This window comes from Dunckerocampus dactyliophorus, chromosome 8, assembly GCF_027744805.1.
Source record: "Dunckerocampus dactyliophorus isolate RoL2022-P2 chromosome 8, RoL_Ddac_1.1, whole genome shotgun sequence".
NCBI classification, from domain to species: Eukaryota; Metazoa; Chordata; class Actinopteri; order Syngnathiformes; family Syngnathidae; genus Dunckerocampus; species Dunckerocampus dactyliophorus.
This window is the reverse complement of record NC_072826.1, coordinates 3,288,986-3,302,862: the sequence shown is the minus strand read 5'-3', so window position 1 is coordinate 3,302,862 and position 13,877 is coordinate 3,288,986. Positions and strand designations below refer to the sequence as shown.

Genomic DNA, 13,877 nt, shown 5'->3' with positions numbered 1-13,877 from the left:
CTGATGAAATCACATTTGTAACCATGAAATGGCGTAAAACAAAGACCATCTGTACTTTCCTAGTACACCGGTACTTTAAAAAACACATACTTTGTCCAAAAACATTGCCTTTTATCTTATTGCCATTGGAGAATTGCCACCAGATTGCAATTGCATTTTCATGCTTCATTTTTAAATCTATTAAACACAAAACCTAAGTAATATTATGTTTTGCTCCCTTACTGTACCAAAAATGAACTAAAAAAAGCAAACGTGACAGTTACCTTGATGCTCACTTGTTTTGCCAGCTGTTTGGACACTAATGAAAGCGTGATGACTCATTTTCAGTGGCTGTTAAATCTATACCGCTATACAAGCTGTACACTAACTACTCTAAAGTATATCCAAGCTTCATTTCTCTAGTATTGTCCCTTGAGAAGTCATACTTTTATTTGCTAAAATGTGAGGTGTGCTCACTTTTGCTCTGTATCCCCCCCCTAGCCTTTGTTGCATTTGAAGACTTCTTCCTGTATTGAGGCTTCGTAGCTGTCGAAGATGCTGCCGGACCACATTGTTGGCACTCAGCCAGACAGCAACCGAAAGGAACACGGTGATCCTCTTAATTACAAAGGTGATATAACACAAGTGAATCTGATTCTGAGAGTCTACCGGGAGGTTGTCACCCGGATGAGTAATCTGCTGAGGCGCCAGTAGAAAGTCTCTCTCACACACACACACACACACACACACACACACACACACACACACACACACTCAAATGCATTATTGGAAAATTTGATTCAAATGAGCAAAAAATAGTACACTGGGTGAAAGATTAACATTGGTCTAAGAAACAGCACCTCCCACCTGATGCTGCTGATATCAAATGTTTTTGAGATGGTCTTAAAAGTCACCTTTTCTTGCCCGGCTTGTTGTTTGTTCACATTGTGGCAGCCTGTTCTCCGCCTCGCTGTGCTTATGTGGAGGTCGGTCACAATGAACTCATCTGAACTGACGTGAAATGAAATGCTTGAATAAATGTTTATACTGACGCACTGTGTGTGTGTGTGTGTGTGCGCGCACGGGGCGGTGTGTTCCATTCGCAACATCCTGGGTCTGTTATGGCCAAACAGTCCACCTGATACAAAGAGAGACAATCAGATGGTCAAAGGTCGGCTGCTATTTATTGCTGTTGGGTATGAGTTGATGAAATAATGAAAAACGACTCATCTAAAATGTAATCATATTTAACTGTACTTTTTGGGGAATTTTGCCCGTCATCCACAATCTGAACACACCTGTCTCCTTTCTGTGTGTTCTAAAGATATAAAAAGAGGCAGCTAAGAATGCACATAATGGGACGCACCCATTCTGCCTATAAAACCTCCAAAAAGCACCAACAACACTCCATTTACATAATGTGACCTTGGTATTATTAAAAACATTGTTATGCTGAAGAACTACATTACCGGCGTAGTGACACCTCTCCACACCACGCTGGCTAGCCACGAGCCAACTAGCGAATAGCTCCACCACACACTCGCTCACAATGCTTCAGGCCACTAGCGAAAGGTAACGCTACATATTGGAGTTGCTGCCACTGCTGCTGTGTTTTTGTTTTTGAGTTTGGAAAAGTTAACGCTAGGTGTAGCGTTCCTTTCTATGTTGCTATGTGAAATCAATGCACCCAGAAAGGAAGTTCTGGTGTGCTTAAAATAAACCAAATACTATAGAGATTGAACCCCATTCTCGTTGCACTGTATGTTCATGTTTAGCATTTAATTGTGGTTATCTGCACACAAATGGCAATCCATCCAGCCATTTTCTATAGGACCTGCGCTTATTAGGGTCATGGGTGAGGTGGAGCCCATCCCAGCTGACTTTGGGTGGACTCACCAGTCAATCACATTCACACTTGTGTACAATTTAGAGTCTCCGGTTACATGCATGTTTTGTGAATGCGGGGGTGAGTACCTTGAGCAAAACCACGCACGCACGGGGAGAAAATGCAAACATGCACAAATATAGATTCAAACACTCGATTTACTGACTTTGAGGCCAACATACTAACCACTAACACACCGTGTAGCCCTCAAAAGTCAAATGTTTTCTTATACATGACTGTGTGTTAAGTCTTTATGAGAATAGCTTCTCTTGCCTAAAAGAAATTTTAACTCCATAATTTTCCTGAACCACTAAAACAAATAAAATATTTTAGCCTTTGTCTTCTTAACTTCAAGTCTTTAGGATTGTCTTGTTTGGCCATAAAGTAGAAACCTGACAGGCGGTTGTGGGAATCCGTCTGTCTTGTGTCTCGGTGTAACCAGAAGCACGCGGGTGAGTTCATTCAGGGATAGAGCCTGCACAGTCATCAGGAAGTGAAACAGAACAGAATGTGCTGTACTAATCGCACTGAAAAACACGACCCTGAGTGGATGCATGAAAAAAAGGACATGTCGTTCAAAGAATGGCATGGCTTCGGGGCAATATGCAGAACAAACATGCAAGAGTTTTAACAAGTATTCATTTAGTGAGAAGAAAAGGCGCGTGTGCTCCACTATACGAATGCTGAGACGAAAATAAGCCGAGCAACATAATGCTCTTTGTGTTGTAGCCATCCGTGTTACGTACATGGCGTAATCTCCTGCATGCTCCTGTTTATCCCTGAACTTTTGCTCCGTGGAAGAGCAGAAAAAACCCTTGTAAAAACAAAACCCCTACATGGATAATTGCTGGCTACGGGCTACACTTTTCTTTCAATACTTGACAGTCAGTTGTCATGACGTTGAACTTTGATTAATGTACAAAGCCATGAGTTTTAAACCAATTAGGGAAGCACTCATAGAACCAGAAAAGCGAATTGTACTACAATATGAGTTGATTTATAATAAATGATTATGAGCACATGACATAACATGAGCACTGCAAAGACGCAATAACTTATTATCTGAGTTTGTAAACATTACAACAATAAATACATACCACATATTTGAACAACTCAACAACAAAAAAACACACATATTTGTGAAAATGAACATACAGTGTAGAAGAAATCTCCTTGCGCGAGTATTGATCCGATAGCGGTCCGCCCACTTCTAGTTTTTACTAGGGCTGTCAAATGGTTACAATTTTAATAACATTAATCACAATTTTTAAATTAATTCGTCATTATTAATCACCATTTGCCGCTATGTGTGATATGTGTCATTTTTTGCTGTATTTTATGAAGAGAAAGATAAATGACACATACAGTGGCGGAGCCAGAACTGTTTCATTGGGGTGGCCAAGGTGAGACCGTTACACACATAGCAATAAGGGGTAGCAATAAGTTGATACCTGAAATGTCTCCACGTACCTCCGCCAGTGCAAATGTGTTTATTTGTACGTATTAACAGCTCCAAGCGAACTGAAAATGTCAATCAAGCTAAACGATAGCACGCACATCTGAACGCTATAGTCTTCCTTAATAGTAGCAAAACATTTTAATCTCACGTTCACCAAGTTAACGTGTGATTCAAAGACACCACGTCACTTAACTTGAATTCGTATGTTTTGAGTGTGGATGGGATCGTGGGATTTCCGAGTATAATTAAACATAGCATTTTGCTATCTCACAGCAAGAGTTACATTAGTGAGTGATAAGAATACCCACTTAATGTTTTTTGTCTTTCTGTTTATTTATACCACACATACGTTATTGTGATTTTCGGAGTGTGGTGAATGCATCTCGCTGTTGTCTCGTGACAATGAAGACGTGTCATTCCGACGCTGAACGGAGTTGGACATACATATGGTGTTGGAATTGCCCTGCGGTTGATGTGCTCAAGTCAGAATAAAGTTATTAAAGAGAGGCGAAATCTGTGTGATTCTGAGGGGACGCTATTGTGGCTCCGTCTGCCGTCTTAACAGGGAGATGTGGCTTGACATGACACAAAAAATGTTAACATAATTAAATAAATGAGTTACTGCCTTTAAGCCTGAAAACTACACGTTATTAGTAACACAGTATTTACTTTCTTTAAATACAACTTTTTCTTGTCATGTATATACATTATCTCACCAGAGTGACACCCTTCACACTTCATTCACCATTTTTATCACATCTTCTCAAGGGACAATACTATAAAAATGCAACTTGGATATGCCTTAGAGTAGTCAGTGTACAGCTTGTATAGCAGTATAGAGTTACAAGTTATAGCCAAGTTGAAAATATGAGTGCATTTCGTGTAAATATCCTCTCACAGGATTGCTAAAGTATATATATATATATACTGCATCAAATCAGGGTGGGAATTACAACTATATGATAATATTACAATATTTTGCCAATGGTATCATGATACAGCACTGTTGTGATAATGGATGTATCTGTTTTTAGGCATATTATTAGCATTATTAGCTTCAATATCAAATTAATGTTTCACTGAGCTGCATTGCAATGTGTAAAATGTGCAATTATTCAGTGGAATCAATAATCCAAATTACTAAAACATACGCTAGCCTACTGGGGCAAACAACATCCTAACCAAAAACCAAAAACACACAAACGCCATCAAAACAATGCGACGGGAAAGTGCTGCAAATTCAAAATTCAATCACATAAATGCTGCAGGATAAATAAACAAATGCAGAAGATAACGCTGCAAGTTTACGGAACAAAATGGAAGTTTTGCCAGATTACCAGGGGTGCCACATGTGAGTGATATCCTCTTCCTGCCTGTTTGGAGGCGCGAAACAAGGAAAACAGGCACGCATGCAGATGGCAATATATACAAGCCACCAAAATTATTGTTTATTTTTCATTTATTGTGTGAATAATTAATGAATTTATTTTCATCCCAGTCCTTGTGCCCATGAGAGATTTGTAGAATTAAACGGATGTTCCCTCATTTCTAGTTACATTTATTTGAAACAAATCCCTCCTACATGGGGACCATCATCACGTCAACTTGAATGTCAGCTATAATCGAGTATCTGTCTGTCAAGAAGGAATTGCATAGGTCTCACTAATTACAGGTTGGCTGGGACGTGCGCGTGTGACTAATTTCACCGTAACTACATTGGAAGTCCACAATGTCAGTTTGAGCCTTATCTACACATACAGTACAAGGGTGTGGCACCACTCCACAATCACCACAGAAAAAAGATGTACAGTATGTTGTAATGTCAACACAGAAGACGAGAACTAACAGAATGCAACAAATCACCTAACTGTGCAGTGTTGAAAAAGCATCGAGTCCATCTTGAAACAGTGAAGCTGTTACAAAAAGCACTCCTTAACACTCAGCCTTCTAAACACAACTCTTCCCCGACATCAACACTGGATTTTAGAAGTACTCATAGGGCGAGTACATGCAGCCTATGACTTGGAGCTTGTTTGTGGCGTCATCTCCTGTTGAGCAATAACCATCTAGTTGATTTACTCATATTCCCTGCTGAGTAATAAGTGAACCCCAGCAACTGTTTTCTACATTTAAGGTTACACTGCATGCCTTGTGTTTGTGTTTGTTGCCAAGATTGCACACCCAAGATCAAATACATGTATGTGCTTTCAAAGAGAAGGGAATTTTCCCCTACTTTGTCAGGCAAAACTATCATTTTAATAAAAAATATAAACCGCATGCATGCAATCAAACCTCATTTAGTATAGTGCTGATTAAGAAGTTCCCTGTTGGTTTGCAATAAATATCCATTTAAAAGGAGCATAAGTGCAAAGTTGATCTATTTGGATACCCTTGCATGACAGCCTGAATCATTCAAATGTATTTGTTGCATCCATCCTTTGTCTATACTGCTTGTTCTCATTAGGTTCACGGGTTAGCTGGAGCCTATCCCAGCTGACTCTGTGCAAGAGGCGGGTCACACACTGGACTCACCAGTCAATCCCAAGGCACATACACACTATGGGTGTTGAAATAACGTGGTCGTTATGACGTAATTTCCAGCAAGATAACATGTTTTCAAGTTCCTTGGCACACACATCAGCGAGGACCTCACCTGGTCTCACGACACCCAACAAATTATGAAGAAGTCTCAAAGGAGACTGTACTTCCTGAGAAGACTGGGGAAATTTGGCATGTCCACCAAAATCCTTAGTTGCTTCTACAGATGCACTATGGAAAGTGTCCTTACCGCCTCCATCACTGTTTGGTACGGTAACTGTACAACACGTGATAGGAAGGCACTCCAGCGGGTGATCAAGACCTCACAGAACATTGTTGGGGCAGCCCTCCCCTCACTGCAAGACATTTATAAAACTAGAGTCCTACGCAGAACACACAACCTCATCAAGGACAGCACACATCCACAACACTCATTATTCACACTCCTATCGTCAGGCAGACGCTACAGGAGTTTGAAGTCCAGGACCACAAGGCTGGCGAACAGCTTTTACCCACAGGCCATCAGGCTCCTCAACGAAGCACTCACACACGCCACACGCAACACAAGCACACACTCATAGCACTTTATTTATTTATTTATTTATTTATTTATATTATTTATCTCTATTAATGTATCTTCTGTTGTTGTTGCTTAATTTATTGGTACATATGTTTCTTATGTTCTTATTATTTCTTGTGTTTTCTTTCTTTTCTTGGGAGAATGAACAGAATAAGAATTTCATTGCATAGTACTTGTATAACTGCCTGTTTTACTATGCATATGACAATAAAACTCTTGAATCTTGAATGTTTTCCCTTAGAAACTGCCTCACTGAATGCATCTATTAACGTCCAATCAGCTTTAATAAACAACGAATGTGTGGATTACATTTCTGTGCACTGACTAAATTCTGAATGCTCTGTAAGCACTCTTTCTGTGACTCAGTCTTGTCAGACTGGTCTTTTTTTTATCAAAATGCATTAATCATATTTGTCAAATGTATGCATGCATGCAGTCAAACCTTAATAGTTGGAAAAAATATTTTTAAGACTAAGTGGTTCACTATTGGTTGATATATCTTTCTTAATGCACATGAAGCAGCCAAACATTTTTATTAATTTAATCAATTTAGATAATTACATTATTTACATTTTTTACACTATTGTTTTTTTACCATTAAGTGTGTTTCGTATTCATTCTCCTAACATAATCTGACGAAATACAGTGAGCAAAGGTCGGTTTTTGAAATGGAAAATGGAAGCGTACTTTATATCGTACTTTATATCTTCCACTGCACTAGGCGGCGCTATGTGCAAGTGAGTCTTTAACTCATAAGCAGAAGAAGAACGCCACCTCCTCTTCCCGCTGTGATACCGGCGCTAACAACAAGTTAAGCTAGCAGGAGCTACCGCAGTTGGGTAAGAGTGAGCGCTGCCGACGGTTTACCTCGCAAACGGTCTCATTAAGGGTAGGTATAATTTAAAATGACGTTTAAATTATTGCACATCACATTGCTACGACGTAAGTGGCAACAAAAGTTAGTCATTATCTCTTTAGTCATGGGAAAGTGTTGAATCCATTGTCGTAATAGAGCCTTCGCTGCTAGCTAATATTAGCCACGCGTGTTTTACAAGGGGGGATGGGTTGGAAACATGGCTTCGCAGGTTTACTTGGTAATTCGGTTAAAGTGTCGAGAATAAACTATCCACGTTGAATCTTGATACTTGAGCCTTGATACTAGAAAGGCAAAATTCACACGATTGCTTTGTTTGAATGTGGCGAATATAACCTGGTTGTGGTAGCGTGCGTTAGCATGGCGATGTAGCTCACAGCACCGTCGTAAGGCCCCAAGACGTCAAATACAGGTTTGTTCTGTTTGACTCTTATGCGTTAATTATTCCAGTCACGGCCGTTGTCCTGCTTTAGTAACAGTGCGAAACAAAGAAAGATGTACTTTAACACGTATTCTCTGACGACATAAGTATGTAACTAAGATACAACGTGTTTTTTATCACATCAGATTAAGCATTTCTTTTGTTCCCACACCAGGCTGCATTACATAGCAGACACTACTTTTCAGATAAATGCTTTATCGTGCTTGTGAGCAAGAGCGACATTTTCCTAATTGTCTTTGTGTCCTTTCAGGCATTTCTCACTGCAGGACATCAGTAGTCTTTTGGACCTGCTGAAATGGGAGGTATGAGGCGTTTGTGTGTTCCTTCACATTGCTATACCACTTCCCCCAGATAAGCAAAGACCAAAAGGTCTTAATGAAAGAAGAGATATTGGTGGCATCTATCTAAATATAGTCAGTGTTTCCCACAGGACTGTAATCTATCTGTGGTGGCGGCAGGGTGTTGTAATCGATTGTCGAGTTGGCTATGACGCGAAAAACTTTTTCCAAAAGCTCAGACTGTGCGAATGCTTTTAAACCTTACAGCAGAACATGTTATTGACTTGCGGGGGCTCACTTCAGGTTGCACAGCAGTATCTGTGCATGTAACTTAAAACGGGCGATTTTAAAAACACTAATAATTTCAGGGTCCAAGTAAGTGTGTGCTGATTTTAAGGATAATGTACACACCATTTTCGCCCGAAGGCTGCTTACAGACAAATAGATTTTTCGCTACGTTAAAACTAATATAATGTAGGTCAGCATATGCAAAGCTATTTGAAAACACTGACATCTTACATTTTTTTGTAGTTGACAAATCAAATAGATATTAGTGTAATATCAAATAATATATAGTATTCATCCACCCATTCATTTTATTTTTAGAATATGCCAATGTCCAATTTAAAAAAAAAAAAAAAAAAAGGCTGCAAGGCCAAAATTGTGTCCCGTGATCTAATCTCACTACAGTCGCCCCTCGCAATATTAGTTCAATTATTGCTCCCTCGCTATATCCTATATTAATGATTGCTGTTTTGTGGTACGCTACGGTCTATGATTAGTCAAACTATATTGAAATAAAAGTGATATGTAGTATTCTGGTCACTAGGCAGCAGTAATGGCACAAAACATTGAGATATTACCTTAACACTGCATTGTTAGCTCACCAGCTTGCTAGCTAGCGGCCATGTTGAGTCCCTGCAGCATAAGTGTTGCGCAACGTGTTGTAAACAGTGAATTATAGGAGTGCAAAGGTCACTATAGGTGTGTTATTTTATGTCTACGAGGCTCGTTAAAAACATATTTAGAAAGTCGTACAGGTTTGCTCTCAACTACGAAAATAGTCCATTTAACATTGAAGCATATCTCGTGAAAATTCACTTAACACCAATACAAATTAACCATGATAAACGAAGGACGACTGTATATTGATCAACAGATGCGTTGTAATGCACAACTTGGATAAGGAATGTGCGTTTGAGGTGTGCAAAGCAGCAGTTTACATGCCATCTACTAATCTATGGGACAGTCAGTCCCATAATGTGTTCATGTGAATAGGTTGTGCCAAGTCTATATTTAAAAAAAAAAAAAAAAAAAAAGTAGCACCAAATCAATGTGTGCTGGTCGAAATGTATTCGTGGCGGGCCCCCATTAGTAAATGAATGTATGGGAAACACTGGCGTTAATCTTCTAAAGCCAATGATTTTTCAGTAGCCGTGTTTGAAAGTGTTTTACTCTTGCGGCTTCTGGTGCTGGAAACATTGAAAATGATATCTTGGTCCTCACTGTCTTAAATGTGTTCCTTTCTCTCAGACCCTTCTTACAACAGAGACTGTCCCCTGGACTGCAAAGTTTATGTTGGGAATCTTGGAAACAATGGAAACAAGTCAGAGTTGGAACAGGCTTTTGGATACTTTGGACCTTTACGGAGTGTTTGGGTTGCTAGGAACCCACCAGGCTTTGCATTTGTTGAGTTTGAAGATCCAAGAGATGCCTCTGATGCTGTGAGAGAACTGGATGGAAGGTAACCACTTTTCTTATTTGCTGTTGTATATTCACCATTTGGAAAATATATTCATGGTAACTTTTATTTGCAAGAACAATGTGTGGCTGCCGAGTACGTGTTGAATTGTCCACCGGGGAAAAGCGTTCGAGAAGCCGTGGTCCCCCTCCATCCTGGAGTAGACACTCGAGGGATGACATCAGGCGTCGTAGCCCTCCAGTTAGACGCAGGTATCTTCCTAAATGCAAACACATGCATTTATTTTCAAGTGTCGTGCACACATGGCTGATTTCCCCACACTAAGTTGACTACACTGGCAAGATGATCACTTGTGATTATGCACAATGACTTAATGGTTTTTCCAGTTCGTGTCAATACTTTGCTTAATTTTGGTAGTGCGAAGTTAAGACAATCTGTCAAAAGCAGTAATTTCTTTTCCAGAAATACACTACACTTACAAATAAAATGCCTTCATTATAAACGTCAATCTTTTTAGAGCACATTTTTGCAGGTGTAAATTTTGTTTTGCTGAGTTCAGTTTTCCATTTATTAATAAAACTGAACCCCGTTGCAGAGTCACCGCCACGCTTCTCACCATCTGAGTCAGTCAACTAGTCCTCTTACAGCATCATGTGACTGCTGACCTGCTTGGCTGGTGTTGTCACATGACCCAGGCGCACCGCCAGTCGTCAGGTTCCACCAACCTTTTGGTTCCTGAGAATGCAGTTCCCGGCATCCTCCTCCTCCTCCAACATTAACCCAATCAACAGCGGCCCACATCACATTATCAACCAATCGTCTTTACTCGTACTATTCGCCACGCGACCACTGTATCAACGGGAACTGCCCTTGGCTTACATCCCTCCCCCTAAAGACAGGGAACCTACAACCATCCCCTTCAACCAGCAAACAAGCAACTTCATATCGCCAACATTTGCAGCATGTGGCAGATCCTCTCTGCAATTTGACCTCCCTCTCCATGGCTACCATGCGCCATTTCTTTCTTGTCCAAATCCCCCAAAATAGTAAGTTGTTTTTATCATGCTCTTTGTAGTTGTTTATGCGTTTTTTTTTTCCTTTCTAAACTCAGTAACATTTTGCACTTGGCAGTTGTGTGGTTTAAATATATTAAAAATATAAAAATATATTCCTAATATTGATCACAGTAAAAACACTAAAACGTTAGATTGTATATGTTAGATTTAACAGCTGAACAACTGGCACTTTCAGGTGACCTTGCAGTTTTGGTCCTTTTGCCCCATAACTGTATGATCAGTTCACCTCTAGTGTAAATGGCGCCTGTTTAGTACAAAAGCAGGATGAACATTTCAATAATAATGCACCTATTTGTTGCTGAAATGCATTTACAGCCAGCAAACACTGCATAAAATGAACAGACATCACTTTTTATTCTTATTTCTGTTAAAAAGCACATTTTCTAACCACTAAAGCAGGGGTGCTCACACTTTTTCAGCCTGCAAACAACTTTGAAAATGACCAAAGATCTTAGTATCAATATAAAATGTATATATTTACTATGTTTATAGAAAATATATTTATGTCCGGGTGCACACACTTTCAGCATGCAAGTTACAAGTCAACTTGATCTATTACTATAAAACATACATTATATAAATATTATATATATATAAACGTCAAACTTTGAAACTACTATAGTAAATTAGTATTTCACATTCAGTTTCAAAGTTTGCAGGTAATCAAAGTAGTTTATCATTCACAATTAAATTCACTATGGCAAGAAATATGATTACACAATTCCTCAATAGTTGTGTACATAACCTGAGTACCTGTGATGTCAGTCCAAATAGCTACGTAGCATTCATTATACACAGTTGATGTATTATGTCCGGTTAACATTTGCAATCAAACATTACACAGACAAAAAAATGAAAATTATTCTGCAAAAGACAATGCAGCCGACGTCAAGGCAACATATTAGGAAGGTTTCAGCAGTGGGCACATTTTCCAATCAGGTAAAGAAACAGAAGTGTAGAAAACTTCCTACAGTGGAGTTTTGAACGCAAAGCAAAGCCTTCAAACTATTTACTTTTTCAATAAAAAATGTTCTAACTTGCCGCTACAAGTGTTCGGATAACTTTTGTTATACATATCCATCTTATCACAGGGTTAGATTATCAGTAATAAAATAAATAACACAGATGAATGTTGCATCTCCATGTATAGTTTGAGACGTCTGTCTGACATCGGGGGGAGCTTAATGTCAGCTGACTGATACATCACGCAAAGTGACATATATGCAATCGACCCAAACTACCTTCGCAATCCACCGGTTGCTCGCGATCGACCTAACGGGCACCCCTGCACTGTAAGATGGAAAGTAGTTTTCACTAATTGAGCAGCGTTGGTGTCAAGCTTTGATCATGTCCATAGCCATCTTGGATCTGGCTCACTCTTTGGTTCTAATCAAACTAGCATGAATAAGAAAATTAGTGTTGTCATTTTTTAGACGTTCCATCGTGATCATATTAAAATGCAATACACTAAATTTCCACATGCACCCGAAGTGTGAGGATAACATTTAAATCATTCTGTAATCTTTTTGTTTTCAACTTCACCTATACTCTAGATCGCCGAGGAGGAGGAGCCTGAGCCGCAGTCGCAGCAGGTAAGTCCTTGTCATTTTCTTTTTTTAATGGCTGTGTTTATGAATGTTGAACCTCATTTTCTGTTTTCCTCCTCCAGGTCTGTTTCACGAGACAAACGTAGATATCGGTCTCTGTCCAGAGACAAGAACCGTAAGCGCTCAAGATCATTTTCACGATCAAGGAGGTATGTTGTTCATGAACATAATATTGACACTGTCATGCAAACAACTACCTGTTTTGTTTTTGTCATTTAACTTGTTTGTTTTTGTTTTGTTTTTTTGTCTTACAGTCGTTCTCGGTCTAACGACAGGAAGTGAGGACGTCACAGAATGGCTTATGTGTTTGGGAACTCCAATTTTTATAATCATGGTTTTTTTTTGTTTTAGATTTTATTTGCCAGCTCAAGGTGGTAGGGATGTTCAAGTCGTTACAGTCAGTTCACAATAAAGGTTTTTTGTTTTCACCATTTTGATTTTTTTCACCATGATTGTTTTTGCTATTATAGGTTTAGATTTTATTTTTTAAATAGCTGGTTTATTTTACATTGATCTCCTGTTATGCAATTATGTCTGTGGGTTTTATTTTGCAAGTCATGTGTTTTGGGGGAAAACTCCACAATTGTAAGTTGTGGGGCTATTAGATAAAGCTACATATAACTACTTTACCTTGTCATGCTTTCAGTACAACACATTCATTCTTTGCTACAATGCCTATAAAGAGTATTCACCTCAATGTTTCAGCCTTTTATTGCTTTAATGGATGAAATCATGGTCAGTGTAGATTTTGCAATGTTTTTTGACAAATTGAGGAAAAAACATAGTTTAAATACATTTTTCAAACTATCAATATGTCAGTTTAAACACATTTTTCAAACTGTCAATTAAAATTATATAATGTAAAATGTACCCCTTTAAAGTGACTTTGGTACTCGACTCATCTGAATAATGTAAAATGCACCCCTTTAAAGTGACGGGTACTCAAGTCATCTGAATAATGTAAAATGCACCCCTTTAAAGTGACGGGTACTCAAGTCATCTGACACAATGAATGCACAAGCTCTCATGCGCAACAGGTTTGGCAGCTGTGCTGTAGATGCTGGGCAAGCACCCCTGAGTCAGTGAAACTTGAGCCCCCGTGATGCAGCAAGGGGAAGAGTTAAATTGAGTCCAGGACCAGGGGTCTCATCAGTAAAACCGCGTGGAGTTCTAAATGTTAGTAAACACGTGCCAGAAACCCAAAAATTATGTACAGACAAAAATATTCATGCTGGAAATGGCCACACGCACGCGTTAACGCAGTTTCTGTTTTAATGTCTCCTTGTATTTTATGTCTCGTGTGCGTACGTGAACCTCAATACAAAGTGATTCGTGAATGTGACGTCCAAATTTATTGCATTTCCTGTCATAAATCAGGGCTGTTGAGGTGCGTCAGAATTGTACTAAAACTTGAGGTGCAAATACTGGCTGGAGGCCACAGCAGCAGCAGAACGAAG

The 13,877-nt window shown here is 39.2% G+C and overlaps 1 protein-coding gene across 1 annotated transcript; it reads left to right on the top strand.

Annotated features, from left to right (window-relative positions):
• Positions 1-7,215: 7,215 nt before the first annotated feature.
• On the top strand, positions 7,216-13,045 carry srsf3a (serine and arginine rich splicing factor 3a). Its single transcript, XM_054785767.1, has 7 exons — positions 7,216-7,330; positions 8,008-8,059; positions 9,569-9,779; positions 9,854-9,988; positions 12,367-12,405; positions 12,483-12,569; positions 12,675-13,045. Exons 2-7 carry the CDS (start codon positions 8,053-8,055, stop codon positions 12,700-12,702), a joined length of 507 nt encoding a protein of 168 aa, XP_054641742.1. The 5' UTR covers positions 7,216-7,330; positions 8,008-8,052; the 3' UTR covers positions 12,703-13,045.
• The last annotated feature ends 832 nt before the right edge of the window (positions 13,046-13,877 follow it).